General features: G+C 37.3%; 4 protein-coding genes across 7 annotated transcripts in view; 2 read left to right on the forward strand and 2 right to left on the reverse strand.

Annotated features, from left to right (window-relative positions):
- The window catches only part of LOC115760135 (vesicle-associated membrane protein-associated protein A), a 73706-nt gene extending 59241 nt beyond the window's left edge, over positions 1-14465 (reverse strand). Inside the window, exons 1-2 of one of the 4 annotated variants that reach the window (XR_004017577.1) lie at positions 13786-14465; positions 13242-13373 (exon numbers count right to left, since the gene is read on the reverse strand). Coding sequence is in view for 3 of the 4 variants with exons in the window: in XM_030701335.1 (XP_030557195.1) it covers positions 13303-13373; positions 13786-14377 (663 nt within the window). In the remaining variant the exon portion in view is untranslated. Of the gene's footprint in view, positions 1-13162; positions 13391-13785 lie in introns of those variants that run through there. The other 3 variants (XM_030701337.1, XM_030701335.1, XM_030701336.1) reach the window with 3 other exon arrangements.
- On the forward strand, positions 85-4332 carry LOC115760133 (protein no-on-transient A-like). The gene is made up of 5 exons (XM_030701332.1): positions 85-344; positions 1078-2200; positions 2931-3206; positions 3269-3315; positions 4155-4332. The coding sequence occupies exons 1-5, from the start codon at positions 162-164 to the stop codon at positions 4251-4253; spliced, it is 1728 nt and encodes a 575-aa protein (XP_030557192.1). The 5' UTR covers positions 85-161; the 3' UTR covers positions 4254-4332.
- A 566-nt stretch (positions 14466-15031) lies between the features above and the next one.
- On the forward strand, positions 15032-16444 carry LOC115760206. The gene is made up of 4 exons (XM_030701440.1): positions 15032-15289; positions 15363-15445; positions 15616-15697; positions 15759-16444. Exons 1-4 carry the CDS (start codon positions 15157-15159, stop codon positions 15833-15835), a joined length of 375 nt encoding a protein of 124 aa, XP_030557300.1. The 5' UTR covers positions 15032-15156; the 3' UTR covers positions 15836-16444.
- A 446-nt stretch (positions 16445-16890) lies between these two features.
- Positions 16891-17704, reverse strand: LOC115760205 (myosin-2 essential light chain). Its single transcript, XM_030701439.1, has one exon. It carries the CDS (start codon positions 17439-17441, stop codon positions 16935-16937), a length of 507 nt encoding a protein of 168 aa, XP_030557299.1. The 5' UTR covers positions 17442-17704; the 3' UTR covers positions 16891-16934.
- Between the last annotated feature and the right edge of the window lie 283 nt (positions 17705-17987).

A 17987-nucleotide genomic window follows, 5' to 3' on the forward strand; every position in this document is an offset into this window, starting at 1 on the left:
GAAACCATGAAGTTTAATAAAGCAAATTTTCATCAATAGTAGGCGTGCCATTGTTAGCTGAAAGCTTGTGACATCTGAAGTCATCAGTCGAGTTCTACAAAGCAGTTGAGGAGCTTCAATTGGAGCAAATTTATTTAATTTTGTGTATTTTCGCTTTAAATATGGAGTCTACAATAATTTTGGATGATTTGGAAAACGTGCCCTCAACTAAGACTAAGACTAATGAGAGTGGCAAGCGTAATGCAGAGCCAGCCAATATTGAAGCCGGCAGCCCTGCACCAGCATCAAAAAAACCACGAATTCGCAGTCGTGAAGGTAATTCACAGCGTTGGGAGAAGGATAATGTAAGTATATAGTTTATCTGCCTTAAATATACCTATATTCAGGTAGGAGGATATTCAAATATTATTTTAAGCTAAGTATATATAGTATTTTGAGAAAGCATAGTCAAAATTTGTGTTCATTTTAAATCGTTATTTGATATTTGATGTCCTTTCATTGAGAACATGCATAACTACCATATCATCTGTAGTAGTTGCGCTTCTGAGAGGGCAGATCTGTTTTGACTCTTTCGACTGGTTTTTTTCCATTCAAAGAAGAGTCGGCAAATGCTATCCCTTTCCTAACCCTATAAAGATAATCCCTAAACGACTTTGCATTGCCTCGAGCTCTCGGTTAAGCAGCATAAAAAGGAACAAGTAGGAACGTTGTAGCCGAGTGTGCTTACAAAATCCCCTGTTTCCCTCAGTTAATATATATTGGCTGTACTATATCTATACTATAAAAGGACATCCTTAAAAGCCCAAGTCTTTATTTTCATTGCTATTTTGGAAATGGAATTATATTTCAAATTTCGAGAATTTCGAGATCGACGCGAATATACAGAAGATGGCTAGATCGACTCTGCTATTTGTGCTATTTGTGATCAGATATGCTTTATGGGGCAGAAATCCTTCGTTGCATAAATTTGCACAAAACCAATATATATTTTTTTTTAGCTATTTGCAATGGGTTTAGGGTTAAATATATTTAACCTGCATGCTAAGATCAAAAGTTTTACTTATTTTACATCTACAGGATGTTGCTATAAAGCGATCAAAGGAACAAATAATAATGGATGGAGATAATTATACTGATAACAACCAACCTCGACCGGAAACTGAACTTGAAGCTCCGCCAAAATCGTACCGAGCTCGCGTGGCCGGGAACGCCGGCGGTCAAGGCGAGCCACGTGTCAAGTACCGTGGAACGCGCGGAGGTGGTGGCAATGGCGCAACTGGTTATGGTGGAGGCTTCAATGGTAATGGTCCTAGTGGTGGCGGGGGCGGTGGCGTTGGTCGTTATTTAATCGGCGGTAACAATCACTCTCAACGGAGCGACGAGTATTTCATAGCACAACGGCTACGCAGCCTAAATGGGCCGACTATTGACCTTGCTCCAATTGATGTCCAAGAGGAGGAGCTTAAATTTTCAGGACGCAATCGCCTGTATGTTGGCAATTTAACTAATGATCTACAAAGGGATGAGGGCTTGCGCGAACTGTTCAAGCCGTTTGGTGAACTGGACGATATATTCATGGGTCCAGATAAAAAATTTGCATTCGTTAAGGTCGATTATCATGTCAATGCTGAAAAAGCCAAACGTGCCTTGGATGGCGCCCTGGTCAATGGCCGTCATCTGCGCGTCCGTTTCGCTCCCAGTGCTACAGCGTTGCGTGTTACCAACCTGTCACCCTACGTGTCCAACGAATTGCTACATAAGTCATTCGAGATATTTGGACCTATCGAGCGAGCATTCATTATTGTTGACGATCGTGGCAATCACACGGGTGAGGGCGTCGTTGAGTTTGCCAAACGATCATCTGCCCACATCTGCTTGCGTATGTGCCATGATAGATGCTTCTTCCTAACTGCTGCGTTGCGTCCATGCGTGGTAGAGCCCAAAGAGCTGACGGAAGAAGGATTGCCCGAAAAGGCTCTCAACAAGAATAGCCAGTTCAACAACGCTCGCAGCATTGGACCGCGCTTCGCCGATCCCGATTCATTTGATCACGAATACGGCACGAGATGGAAGGAGCTGTATGCTCTATACAGCGCCAAGCGCTCTGCTCTCAAGCGTGAAATGAAGTTGGAAGAAGAAAAGCTTGAAGCTCAGCTGGAGTTTATTCGCTATGAGCGGGAGACTCAGCTTTTGCGCCAAGGTTACTATTTTTACATTTATACAAATCTAGTGTTTGTTTTCCGCCATATTCCCAAGATAAAGCTTAGGATATCTTTGGCACGACAAATATTTTTATATATCGTCATATAGATATTTGCCTTTTGCAGCTATGTGAGAATAGAGAAACTAGTCAATGCTGATTAGAATATGTTGGGAAGCAGACATTTTTACCACAAAACAACCTACTTTTCGACCGATTGTTCCTATGGCAGCTATATAATATAGTGGTCCGATGATGATACGGTTTCGTTTATATAATTTGGTAGGGATATCTTAATAAACAAAATGTTTTCAATGCAAGAACCTACTTTTCGACCGATCTTTCCAAGTTCCATGACATAGTGGTCCGATGTTGATAGAAATTTGCATATATATAGGGAGCATTTTCGACTGATCGATCCTATGGCAGTTATATGATATGGTAGTCCAATTCAGCCGGTTCCGGCATATGAACTGCGTGCAGCAGAATGACGTACCCATGCAAAGCTTTATCGGCTCGGCTGTTTATGCGCTTCGCATTTCATGACCAAATTATAATACCCTCTACGAGTGCTAAAAGTTTGTTCAAGTTGACTAAAGATAATAGTTTGTAGCACTACTTCAACGAATCGAACTTTTCAGTGTAAAAACTCCGTTTATAGAGACTCTAATTTTGTAAACTTAAATTGATAGTTCAGATGGTTTCGTTGATATACAAATATTTATTCTAGAACTAAGAAAGCGCGAAGCTGATAATGAGCGCCTTAGATTGGAATGGGAAATGCGTCAGAAGCAGTCGTTGGAAATGAGTCTGCTCGAAGATGACGTTTTGCTACGTCGTCAGAGCGGAATGCAGAGCCTTTTGATGCGTCACGAGGGGCCAGTAAGACGTCGCCAACAGGATAGGGCTTTGTATATGCCGGAGCAGCCAAGTGGATACGTCGCTGGTTGCGAGTTTGGTTCAAGAAATCTGAGCTTCGACAGCTCACCATTTGTGGTCTTTGGAGGTATTTTACAACACATTTTTCAATAAAAACCATTTCCTAACCATATACTTTACATCTAATAGATTCAAAAATCGCAGATAATAATACTGAGTCTGGAGCAAATAATCAGGTATTTTACTACACTTACAAATGCTCAAATGCTTACAATGATTCAGAATATTTAGAACAACAATTATAAATAACAAATAATCAATTCTATAAAATAATGCGAATATTAAATTAGTTTAATTTTTCATATGCATTAGTTAAACAATAAATGCGGTATGATATGGCAGATATAATGCATAATCCATAATAAATCTTGATAGTCAATAGCCTTATTGGACAAAAACTGACTGGACAGATGTTTAGGAAAGAAAGATTTATGCAAACTGCAGCCTTGGGTGGACGTGTTGAGAATATTTCTGAGGTCTTGCTGTCTTAATTCAGGAACTTTACTTCTAAAGATGGAGATATACTTATTTTCGCGCTTCGCCTGACATTTGCCGAGTGTGTGACACTTGCCGCGTTAAAAACATTGTTTGTGTTTTTGGTACAAGAGCTTATTATTATTATCCACAAAAATTCAAGAATATATTCTTGCTTTAAACTATATTTAAGAATGGTGTCTGAAGAAAATAAGACTTTGGTCAAGGACTTAGTTTTCGACAAATCGTCATTGTATAATATCAAATACAGATTCAGTATTTTAAAGTAAAGAAAAAGTACTGACGGTTCATATAGGCTTAAGTTAATTCACACCAAAATTTTGTTCAACTGCGATGTTCACTGCAACTGGGTTACACAATTTTGACATTGACAAACTAGCAAACTTTTAAATGGGTGTTTATAGCCGACGTAAGTTTAATTGAAAATTTCTCATCAATTAAATGAATAACACAGATGCAGTGAACACGCCTTATTTAAATGTTTATATATTAATGTGGGTCTTACAAATTTCTCGAATAGGTTCCGTTTGATACTAATTTCGAAGTCCATCCAATTATGAATCAAGAAAATGGGGTAATTGGTGATAATAACGCACTCTGGGGACGGCGTACTATATAGTCATTGGAGCCCAAATGGATATATACAATATAATACAATATACAAATACAAATTTGTATACATACTTTGATCCAAAATAATAAACGTTTCATAAATGTTTTACTTTAAATAATGCAGAATGTATATTCTCTTAAATCGAACTAGAGATCTTTAAAATGATTTTGAAACCGATCGGACGGTGTAATTTCCCAAATCACTGAAAGGGCATATTCATTAAGATCTTATGTTGAGCTTTGAAAAGAAGTTTGATGCAAATCGGAAAAACCTAAAACTTAACCCAAACAATCGCCTAATCGCATTTTCCACGAAGAAGCTGTCGTTTTTTTCCCCTTTTGTTGGGAATGGGGGCGTCCAAGTAATGAAATTTTTTCTGATCATTAATCCGCCCTCGGAAATATTTAAAAAAAATGTATGAAGTCATGTCAAGTTTCATCTTGTGCGCCTCCGGCACTGAAATCCGTCTTTATTACATTTAGACTGAGCTCGCACTTGTGATCCATTGGAGAGCCCAACTATTTGAATTTTCATTTTAAATTAAATTGCCCAAGTTGAATTTGGGAATATTTCCATGTCCTGCAGTTGGGCAATTTCCGGTTCTATCACCCTATCAATACTGCGGCCATTTGATTTACAGGTTTATTGACACGTTGCGTAAATGGTAGACAGCCGAGCACACTTGACAACGATTTGATTGACAGACGAGCTGTCGACAGACAAGCCGGAGTCTCAAGTGCATTTTGCTCCTGCCTACAAATATTTTGAATTCAAGCTGCACATTTATCAATCTCGTCCCAGCTGTTTAAAACTCGTAAATTGATTTTATTGCAGCTTTAGAAAATCCCACCAAAGCATGCAAAACCAAACGGCTTGAAATGTATTTATAAACAATTATTTCCTTTAACTTCAAGTTTTCAGCTGCGGAAACCTTGTATTATTTGGTTGTATTGCATAATAAACGAATCATGGATTAGCGTTCAATTAGGGCTATGGCAATAAATTGGTTTTTTACTTTGAGAATTCAAATAGTTTTTTAGTTTATTCTCTCCACTTTTGTAACTATGAAAGGATAAAATAACTGATTTGAGTATGCTATTCCCGTATGCCAAAAATAATAAACTTAGCTTTCAAAATTATGAAGCATATGAAGGTACCCCTCCTTAGACCAAATAAATCCCTGAGGAGGACACAGAGCGTATTTTTTTTATTAAGAGTTCGAATAGTTATATGCCCGGATAATAAAATTGCCAAAATCGATGCCACGATATATGCGGATATTTGACATCGATACATCGACTTTTCCTTTCAATCTTGAAATTTAAAAAATATTTTAGTGGGATTCCAGAAACTGATTTAGATTGGATTTATATTTAATGAAAGCAAATCTAGTCGGGAGAAAAATATGTACATCTTTCTTAACTTTAAAGGCATACAAATATGTGTTTAGTGCACGGCCTATGCTAACCTTGAAATGCACTTAAAATTCTTGACGTTAGCATTTTGACACCGATTTTTGAATTGTTAGAGACGACTTGTTTGGCTTGTTGTACGCACACGTGTGTGTAAATTGTGAAAATGTGTAAATTGGCACATTTGCTGCATTTGCATTCTTTGGTTTTCTAAATAACTAAATAACTTGCCAGTCGCATTTGTTGGGTTTTCTAGACACCGCCTGGCAATTTCTATGGCTGCCGTCTAATCACATGACACACATTTCGACTTTGAGCTCTGGGCAAGCTTTAAGTTTTTCCTTTTTTTTTTTTTAGATATCAACACCGTCTGCACATTAGTGCGACCAGTTAAATACAGCTCGGAGCTTACGTAAAGTCACACATAAAATTCTCGTTAAATCATAACATGACCTTCAATTCGTGTTTGAAGTTGACAACTTATTGTTTTATTCTCAGTAAATCAAAAGAGTAATTATCCAAAACTTTCTTTTCTTTAATCCCAATAGTCTGCAACAGGAATTGACGTGTTGTCCTTATAAAAGAAAAAGCGAAATCATTTTTATCATGCTCTTTTTGCAAACGTAGCAGACAGAAAGAAGTATCCCCAACCCGATAAAGTATATACATTCTTGATTAGCGATACTTGAATCGATCAAGCCGTGCCCGGATCTCAGAAGCTTTACGAGCTGGAGACTTTAACCTTAACGTAGGCCTATCTCGTGTTCGCACAGTAAGAGCTTGTTTCCAATAATCGAGAACTCTCTAGGGTTTTCAGAGCTGGAGTCACCAAATTCCTCAATCTGTACAGTTCGAGTATCTTTCATTTTATACTCTTCCTCATCGAACAAGATCAAATAATTGAACTACACACTAATTTAAGCAACAATGTCAATTCTGTTATCTTTTCAAAAATATGCGAATATTCGATCTATCAATAAGATCTACTTTAGAACATGTATTAAAGAACACGTGTGGAAAGACAAGTCATTCTGCTTTAAACAGTCAAACGGCATAAATACTACATAAAGTCTTTTAGCCGAATAAACATTATCCCCATCCCCATTGGTCCAGGTTTGACGCTAATTTTTCATCACCTAATCAATTGGAGGCTCAACTCACACACACTCACACACACTTACACACACTTACACACTTACACTCGCTCTCACATGCAACTATAGTTATTGGGCTTCTTTTGCTTCTGTTTGTGGTAGACAGTGAATGACGGCGAAAAGCCTGTAAAAATAAGTCGAAACGTTTAAAGCATAAGATAAACAAACCGGCAAAATGTAACACAAACACATATGCTCGCAATGCCACATCTGTGAATCCTGAGCTCAACGCAAACTCACCAAAATTTCCCTACCATAACTTTGGCAATGGGCGCCAAAAGGGAAAGAAAGGATATGTAGAGTCTGGCAGCTATGATGTATATCGGTGTTTTTCAACACCTTTGTTACTTAACTAAACTAACTACATTAGTGTTAACAAGTCGTGTTATAGTGAAGATCTATTTCAGCAGGAATACTCAAAGTAGCATACAAAGATATTTCACTTTTGTTTACCATCCGATCGGTCTTAAATATATTTTCAAATCACTACAAAAAGCCCTTATAAATGCGAGTTTCAGTCATTTTTGTCAAAATTTGACGAAAAGCTTGCAACGATATTTTTTGATTAATTATTATTTTTGAAGATGTTTGTCAAAATTTATCAAAAATCTACCTCTCTTGGATGGGTTAAAAAAAGGATATTTTCGACCTCAAAATTCTCACCCTAACACATTGACGGAAACTGTTAATTCCATCGTTTGGTTTTTCTTCGATGGACTTTATACATATATATTCAAATAGAAGTGATATTCAACATTTAAGGAACTACTAAAATTTATAAATTTTTTAAATACATATTTAATTTTCAAAACTTTTTTCCTTGCCAAACTGCAGCCTTAAAGCGCATGGGAAAATTTATGGAAACTTAAAGCAATGAGAACTAAAAATGAAAACTAAAGGCTAAAAGTGCGCTTGGAAACATCGATTATACAGAGCAAGAAAGGGGAACACACACGCACAGAAGCTTGTGTGTGTGTGTGTGTGTGTGTGTGCGAGTTTTACATTTGTATTTTTAGCACACGCATCGTTTCACATTGTTTCTGGTTGTTATTATACTTGGTTTAAAAATTAAAAAAAGAGTATATTGGCATAGGCTAGATACAAGAGCTAAACAAACAATAGATTATCCGAATATTATCTGTTTTGTCCTCAATAACGATGGTATTCCTTAAACAACCTGTGTTCCAGTTCCAGAAACAAATACAACAAACATTTCTAGAAATAACCGAACTAACGTTGAATATAAATTAACATTACCATATCAAAACGACCGAGTCTATACTTCTCATTAACCAGAACATTTGAACCTTCAATTTAACTAATTGAATTTAATTCCTTTTGATTTTAAGCCCAATAAACACATTGAACAGCGTATTGTGCAGTCGGTTGCTTGTCACTTGTTTTTATTTTCTCTTGAAGAAAGTTTGTTCAGTAGTGTTTCCCATATTTGCATTTTCGCCACCATGCGCTAGTTTATATGGTAGTATGGAATAATTATCGTGTTCAGCACGAGGAGCTCTGCCGATGTTCAGAATAATTCTATGTATAGTTCATTGAAATTAGTTGTGATAATACTCTAACAACATATCGTTAGCTTGTAATGAATAAATAATTTAATATTATTTTGTTTATACTGTGCTCAGTATTGGTCCATACAGCTCAGATGCATCTAATTACTACGTGGTACAGCTGGAAAATTCGAATATCTTTTCTTGACTTTAATGAGTATTTCACATTTGTCATGTTTTTTACCATACTTTTTTTTTGTTGCATGCAATGTTTTGCTGAAATGCTGCAGAGGCCAAGGCAACATGCACAACATTGAACATTTGGGTAACCAAGAAATAAAACTAAATTAAATTTGAGTGTTGTGTGTTGATGAGGCTGCTGCTCCACTTAATAATTATAATTAATGCAAGAGTCAACAATTGTGCAAAGGAAGCAATACGAAAGGTGCGTGGGCGAGGCGGTGCTCAAACCGGACGTTGCAAGTTGCCTGCTGCGGGGAAAACGAAACTTCAGACAAAGTTAATTTGTATAGTTTTCCTTAAATCCGGGTAGAGGAATTTATAAATACCCCCGACTTTTAAGGAAGTGTTACATCAGAAACTCGAATAAAAATTGCTGTAAGCATAATTCTTTTTATAAACATTATTTCGACTATCCCCAATTATTATTTATTTTATTATATATATTTTTGTATTTCGTTACATTTCTACAAGACTATAGCGACAGGCCAATAAATGTGGGCTTAGCAATTGGTCTGCGGTAATTGGCTCAGCGCAGGCTCATTATTATCTGAGCAGCTTGTGGCTTTGGGGCTTGGCGATTCCCAACCTATTTAACATGCGTTACAACGTCAACAGAGTGCATCACCCTGTGCTGTGTGACCCTTTACTACTTGTGGGAAGGGAGGGCCTGGTTGTCAATTGGCAACCGCATGCTCAGGTGTTCAGGAACAACCGAAAGCCAATTGACACTTGTATCGAACTATGGTCAGCGGACATGTTCAGGACATTGGTTTGTTTGCGTTGTAAAGTGTCATTATACAGTTGGTCTCTGCTGTACGCGCTGCCTCAATTCCCACCTCCGAATGGCAACAATTCTTCTACATGACGTTGGCACTTAAATTATTTTGTTTACGCTTAAGTTAGTGAGTGCTAACTGTTTTTATTTATGTTTTGCATTCGGGTTTATAGATGAGATATAGGTATAGTAATAAATGTTTTAGTAATGGAGTAAGTACACAAATATAGATCAGAAAGCACAGGTACAGTCGCACATAACATCACGAGCATTCGCAACTTCATCTCAGAGTTTTCCCTCTTCATCATCAGCAACCAAACTGTGGCGCACGGTTCAACATTCAAAAGCAAACTTCAAGTATATAATTTGACTCCTTGCCCTTGACTTTAATAGTTTGGCTCTTTGCCTTGACTAAAGCTATAATTAAATCAAGTGGCTTCTCGCCTTACCTAAACTTATGATTAATATAATTAACAAATATGATGAACTTTAAGTCGTGCCTCCGAATATAGCTCTAGTTAATACCGACGAAGTCTTGTTAGTCAGCACGTTGGGCGCGTTGTGTTTGGATTTGTTTTTGGATGTTTTTTTAAAAGTTGGCTTTTCCATTCCAAATACATATATTTGTCAGATATTATTTGTTGACGTGGCTTTACCGCACAGTGTTGCATAAATTAAAATGTCATTCACTTTATGCTTTCCACAATTTGTTGTTAATTTATGGTTCGCTTTCCTTCTAGTCAACCTGGCTTACAGTCGCAAGTTGCGCTGAACATAGTAGTTGAACAGCTCCCGTTTTGTAATTTATGCATAACTCTGCGCTTTAAAACAAACCCATTAAAAATAATAATAAAATCAACAACAGAAACAGGAACTACAAGTTTTCCATTGAAGCAACATTTTTTGTAAAGACATTTAAATTACAAGCCGTGCAAGTAGGAAAGTTGCCGCCGGCTCCAATCGACTGTGCAGAACTCTGTGTTAATAAAAATCATATTTGTAAAAAGTTTTCCGGATTCTTAAGGTTTTGACTGCGAGATTGGATTCAGCCCAACCGTAGCTCTTAAAAATAATTGAGTGTCGAACGCACAACTGCCATAATATAATATAATAAAAGCAAAGATTTGTAGACGAATTATGTATATTTTAAATAAATATGATTTAGCTGATATAAAAGTAGATTAATAAAGTTTGGAATTGCTGGCCTTGTACAAAAAACTCTGAATACCTTCAAACAAAAACTACTTTTTCGACCGTTTCTTCCAATAGCGCTATTTAACATAGTCTAAGGGGAGTATTTAATATTGTACATTTTCAGTTTGGTCAACATTTATTGAGACACCAATATTCTAACGGCAACTATATGATTTAGAGATTTAGAAGTCCGATCCAGCCAATTTGGATATATATATTGCCAGGAAAAAAAGGCGGCCGCCTAGGAGAAGTGTCTTGACGACAGCCTTAAATCAAAGCAACTAGTTTGCATAGACGAGCACACGCGCATGGCTATAATAAATTCTGAAGTGGTATACAAATTAATTCAGCCTTTTTTAAATCTGCTCCTGTCTGTGGCCTGTACTGCAAAAGCTAACACAGGCTGCATTTGCGTGGCAAAAGGGATCTTTGGGTGCTTCAAGCGCAAGTGGCAGTTGCAGTAACCATTTATAGCTCACTTCATACCCATTTGCTCAACGATTCACTTACCTTGACATGCTCAAAGGACTTTCGCTGCGTGGCATGTTATTCCGTTTGCTTTTGCTGTTAACATTTTTGACGAGTTCTACTGCGAGTGAAGCAGGAACTGGCAACAAAGCATCCAAGCCAAAGGAAATCAAGAAGAAATATATTTCTTGAAGGCAAATTTAATATTTTGCCAGCATGTATGTACATGACGTCTTGTATTATTATTTTTTCTTTTTTCTATTTCTTATATCTTTAAAAATTAATTATTCAAAGAGTCTTCACTAAGTGACTTATATTACCCCATGGGAAAATTCGAAAAGAAAAATTTGAGACATGTCAAAACTCCAATGAAAAGCTCATATCCGCACGAAAGTCGAAATAAAAAGCATCCAATTTCAACGATCCTTTTTGTGAAGCCCAGACGATTTCTTCGACGACAAACACCAGGAGTTTAAAGAACGGCAGATGAGTACTCACAGTTGCATAAAGCTTGGACTAAGTCATAAATGTAATTATTTATACACCCTGAACCAATTTGAAATGTGTAAATTGTATATCTTTAGAAGGAAGCATCTGCGACCCCATTTATTATTATTTTGAATGTTAAGGCAAAATAGAGCGTGTACCGCAAGCTGCCTGTAGTAATGGCAGAAGGCTTAGGGTATCCTCTAGTCGGGCGCTTTGACTTGTTTGTATTGCAGACAGAGAGAGAGAGAGAGAGAGAGAGAAAGAGAGAGAGATAGAGAGGGGCTGCATTCAGTAATAAGTCATGGGTATTGGTGACAGCCTGAAATGCGGCCTAGTGTTAAAAAATTAACTTACAAATGGGTTACCAGCGAAAGGATACGGAGCTGCAACCCAATCCTGTCCGGCAAATTGCAAATGGAAGCACATAAAAGCGATTTATGGATTAAGAGCACGGCATGCAAATGGATCAGCTCGGAAGGACCTCAAACGTTGAATTGTTTCATAAACACAAGCGCGAACTTTGCCCCACACAGACATGAAAGCTCCATTACGCATACTCCATATGCGACTTATTGCCAGTACTGTGCTCGTCCTGTGCGTCCTCCTATGATTAATTTAAATAAGAACTATTTTTTAAGGCCATGTTCCTGTGACAGCGTGATGCATATATAACCATTTGCCATGTGGCAGCCATTAATCGTTAATTGAATTGGGCGCCTTCTGCTTTGTGCCCGCCCTTAATGTAACTTATTCATAAGAAATTTATGGCCATGTGCAGTTTGTGGCAGTTTAAGACAGCAAATTAGTTCGCTACTATCTGATAGTTTCGTTGTACTTAGTTGCACTGATTGCCAAAATGACAACAAAAACATTAGGGGTTGTCATTTAGATTAATCAGGTAATTTGCAATCAATGTTTCCGATTGTTATTGTGATTGTTGTTATTTTCGTGGTTGTGGCTGTGGTCGCGATTATATTGTGGATTGTGCTGTTAGTTGTTTTGCGGCCGACACTTAATTTGAACCGCAGTCAAGGCCTAATCAGCACGTTAGTTAACACAGCCAGCAATCAGGTAAAATAATTTAAAATAAGCCTACGCGCCAAAATAGCTTCCATAGAGGAAGCTGATTGACCTTTGGCTTGGATTTTATAGCCCTGTCGCTCTTAAATACATATTTTAGGAATATCCCGAGCCCGGGCCAAGCTGTCGTTACGAGCACTCCATCTCTATGTAAAGACATCTATAAACTTAAAAGCACGGATACCACTTTCTGCGTAATTTAAATTTCAAGGTTTTTCTGCTTGCCATAGCCCAACACTATGGAAAATCACATTAATATACATTCGTTGCCGAAATGGCATCCAATTATGTGTCAATACCAAGGCCCAAGACAATAATTTAATAAATGCTTTTTTACAAAAGTAAGGATCTGCGTACAGTCTATGAGAGAAACTACATCGTATATGGGGCTACTCTGAAATATATATGCTCATTAGGCGTATGCCAGTTCCAAATTTTTAAGAATCTAGTTTTCCGTAAACCTAAATAGGTCAGACGGTGTTCGCAATATCGACTAGACTATTTTCCTGACCTTATTTTTGCTTCTCTGCTTATTACGTAAATTTATAAAAAAAAAAAACAGTATAACCAATTTAAGGCTGAACATGCAGAAATAGTTGTTTACTGATTAATTAGTGGGGATTTTGTGAACATTCAAAGGTGAATCAAAGTGTAAGTAGCTGCCGACGTACCTTCTCTCCGGATAGCTGTCTGCAGGGTGGGCAATCCTTTTGGTCAATTTCCAAATATAAACTAACACTGCAGATTATCCATTTTAAGATGTAAATTCAAGGTTTCCTTAAATTGTTGGCGGTGTAAATATGCTAAAAAGAGTAAATTACTATATATTTAAGAGATCAATGCGATTCACATAAGATAATAAGAATAGCTTAAGAATCAGATTATTAAGTTAAAATATTAAAGAAAATATTTAAGGACAGCTTGCTGTGATCAAATTGTAGCCTTCAGTAAGCTTTTAATTATAATCATAAACGTATAGGATACTTGCTTAAATTATACTGGCAACTATGACTCTCGGCTAAGACAATACATCAATACATCAAAATGTACGAATTTTTGACCGGAATCCCTTCCTAAGATTAGGAAGTGCCTTAAATAAAGTTACTTACAATATTTAAGTAAAGGCTGATGGTCAGTTAACTGTTCTTGTTAACTAGCATAATGTAATTCTTAAGGTCTCAATTTGTAGCTAGTGTCATTTGGGCTTGACCTTACCCCCCGTCAGTGTAGATATTATAATGAGCGATGTCATCAGGCAGCGTGCCCAACCACGGCGTTTCTTTTCACTCTTCAGCATAGTCACCTGTTTCAAGTGATCCATATAATCGTTGCCAAGCGGACGCAGATTCCAAAGCAGCTTTTGAACATCGTACGGCAATAGGGTGTCCAGTTCCTGCTGAGGTATGCGTATGGGTTCTGGCTGAAGCTCAACGGGCACGCGCACATTGTGTATCATTGAGCGACCGGTTTGCTTAAAGATGCACAGAATCGATTGGTTTAGAAGCTGTTGCATTGGCGGTGCTTGAATGCATTGGACACAGAAGCGATGGCAGTATTCTTGATCTGCATGGAAATCAAAATAATTTAGGCTGACATTTATTTCGCTGATGCCATAGGGCTCAATAAAGCCGCAGTTTGGACTGGCACTGTATTTCCATGGGGCATTCGAACGTATCTTGTATAGCAACCTATTTGCGGTGGGATTCATTATGGATATTAAACGTCTCTGGGTGCGATCGTAGGGCGCGTAGAATATCATCTTTTTGGGGCTAACACTAACGAGTTCCGAGTTAAGCTTACGCGACATCTTATCTCGGATTCTGTTTATCTTACGATTGTCACAAAATATACTTGGCCTGTCTTTTGTACAAATGTATCTTACAAAGCCAGCTGATCGAATTGTGTATTTTAGCTTTCAAAATCGTTTTGACAACATTTCTATATGCTGCCCCATTTCATTGCAATTGTTGCTTTAATTGCAGTAGCCCATGTCAAAATTCAATGAACCAAAAACAAACCACAATTCCAATTGCGATTGCATAGTATGACATGTATGTGTATGCTATGTGTTGCTATTTTAATTCATTTTTTGTTCTTTCTTTAAGGCGATGGCAACTAATTTTCACTCTTTTAATAATGCAAATACCCATAACTCTTAACAGATTATACATTGACTTGCTTCTGAGCTAGGCAGGTTTAGGGTAAGAAAAAGTTGCAGACAATTGAAGTTGGGGGAAATCTATAATTTCGCCCCGAAGCGTACTACTTGGTCATCGCAACAATGAATGGACTTTAAAAGCCGAATGTCGATGAAAATTAATGATCGTTTTTGGCCTAAACTAACAATGTATCTCTCTATTTTCGAGATTAACGCCGTATGTTTGTCGTTTAGATCAAATATATACACTTTATGAAGTCGGAGTTGCTTTATTCTATCTGTTACTTAGATTTGTACAAAACACAACTTCTTACAAATTTGAAGTAAGCATTTGTAAATTTGTAATATATGCATATATATGTATTACGATAATCAATTTATAACTAATATTCGAATGTTAAATTGAAATCACAAAACATAAATTGAAGATGTGTTCTTGCGACAGTTGTGAATGTATGGACTACGTTTGTTGTACGCCTAGAGGAAAAGCCGTTTTTTTCTCACTTTGGACAATTGTTAATAGCGCAATTGCCATTGCTTTTTTGAGCTATGCTGAAGGAAGTAAGTCATCTCAAAAGTAGTTAAGTATCTTAAAAAGAAAAAAAAAACTAACAAACTCACTTCCGTCTGAGAGGCGCTTGGTATATGTACATCTCTTATGCCGTGACAGCTTTGCATGTTTTGGGCGGTATTCTGCTGCTGCTCGGCGTTCTAAGGGTAAGTGCTAAAGTTGATGGCGTTGTCACATTTTCATACTCTTGACAAAGTAAAAAAGAATACAATCTACGAATCATCAGCCATATAAAAAAATATTACACTGTGCATAGAGTATTGCACAGTCGGCTGTGCCCAATTGCAACGTTCTTACTAGTTTCTCTTTTATCTAGCACTGGGCCAAGTGTTTTCTTACTGGCATTATTATAAGCTCATTTTTTCCATATTGGTTCATATACTTAATTTACTTAGCAGGTAAGTAAGATACACATTTTACTCCAAGCTCTTTATTACTCGTATTTTTCTTTCTTTTCAGTCGTCCAATTGATCTTTACAATTACCTCTTGCAGATATTATAGCACTGTACTAAAAAAGAGTTCAAATAATCATTAAATTAAACTCATCGAGTACATTAATTAAATTGCATATAGTACATTTTACAAATTTTAATGATTTGGTGCAAGACCGTTAACTCACAAACGTAGACAGCACATTCAATTATTATTGCACTCAAATGCGTATATTGTCAATTCATGACCTGAGCGATAGCCATTGGATAAGATGCAGACTGTTATTAATGATGATTAAGCCTTGGAACCTCTGTATGCGAACCTTTATTGGCTTTTATTGGCTGATTGATCGATAAGAGTCAACTTGCGTAAGCACATTTTTTTTCCATCAATACGATCTTCTATTGCCCGAGAAAACAACCATTAAGAGTATTCAAATTGACTTTTCGAACATAATCTGTGAGGAACCACGAGCAGCCTGCATGATCTTAATGCTTTGGAATTTGGCTTGAACTTGGCAAATGCTGTTCCAGTTGATATGGGAGCAGAGCGTCATATACAATATCTTGCTCATGAGGCGGAATCTGTCTTTACGGGAGTCCATCATCCAGGGTTGCGTTCGAGAACCTTCTGAAGCCTTTTGAAGATTCTTTTATGTACTCTTTCTATAGCCATCTTTTCAGTGTAAATAAAAAAGATGCCACTGAGTGAATCAGTGAGGTGTCTTAACATCATATAAAATTAGCTGTTAATCAAATCTTGGCGTCTACTTCTGTTATATATTTTGGCTTGGATTCATTAACACAAGCTGGTATTTGAAGGCGAAGCCTGTTTAATGAAAATGGGGCAGAGTACTGATGTTTATCAAAAATGAATTCGATAAGACATGACTTGCTTCCATGGAAATGTGCAGCATACACTCATCCTCTTCAAAACTAAATCAGTATATATGGGCAGAATTGGAATAGGTATGAAGATACGAATCAGCTTGTCCTTGCAAGCAAAACGTGTATTATGAATGGTATCAACAATCTATGTACTATATCTAAAACGTATGTTGCCACAAAAGTTGGGAAGAAAGAATCAAATTGGCTCTTTGAACAAACATCAACATCCATTATACATAAAACTCATGTTGTGTAGTTTTCATGTCATTCATTCTACAATCCGTTTTTTTTTTAATATATATATATATAACCTGTCTATTGCTTTGTGTAAGATGTGTTAATACTGTCGGCATTGGGTGTTGTAATGGCATGTACAAGCTCGACATAGTTCACCAATCCCTGATCGTTCACCCGATCAGCCAAGAGTTCGTTCATCTCATCCTGGGTAAGACGCTCGCCACAACTGGTCAAGATACGTGCAAGCCAGGCCGCTTTTATATAGCCAGTATTCTGCTCATCGAACAATCGAAGGCCGAATATTAGCTGATCGGCCACTGAGCCTGGTCCAGCCTGATGAACTGCAGCCAGTTCCATGATGCTCTCATAGATCGACATGACCTCGTCAAAGGAAATGCGTTCGATTTGGTTATCACGCAATTGTCGGGTGTGCTGACGTATGCTCTTCTCACTGGGATTGGCACCCAGAATGCGTAGGCAGTCCCCCAATTGCGAAAGTCCAATTTTGCCATCTCCACGTTGGTCGAACTGCTGGAAAGTTCGTCGCATTTTTATGCGCTGAGCTGGTAAGTCCTTATTGGCCATGTTGTTGCCGACTTAATGATGGTTGATTGATTGAGAACTGTTTGGTTGATTGATTGACCGATTGATGACTGATGACGGCACTGAGATTGTGGTTATTTACGTGTGAGTTTATATGGACACTCATTTTCTGCCCAGTTGCTAGCAACTGCACAGATAAACTGTAATCCAATTATGTGATTGGGAGAAACAAATATACAAATAATTTTGACATGTTGACAAGTGAAAGAACCGAATGACAGTACAAATTCATGCTGCTGATGCTACAAAGGTTGCTTGAAAAAAAAACAACTGTTTCCATTTAGAAAAGGCTAAGGCTTTTATACGTATGCCCAATGAAAATAGATGTACAAGCATTTGTTTTTGTACAAATTAATATAACCGGAAAAAGCAAGCATCTCTAACACCAACAGGTACATTTATTTTTGAACACAGTGCGGAGCTGACTCGATCTGGATTTCAAAAACTACAAAAGCTCTAGATTAGCAAAAATAATTGAAATGTAAAATATCTACATATAATGAGGAACGTATCCCTTCGAAATCATAC

This window comes from Drosophila novamexicana, unplaced genomic scaffold (assembly GCF_003285875.2).
Source record: "Drosophila novamexicana strain 15010-1031.04,08,12 unplaced genomic scaffold, DnovRS2.1 tig00000387-arrow-pilon, whole genome shotgun sequence".
NCBI lineage: Eukaryota > Metazoa > Arthropoda > Insecta > Diptera > Drosophilidae > Drosophila > Drosophila novamexicana.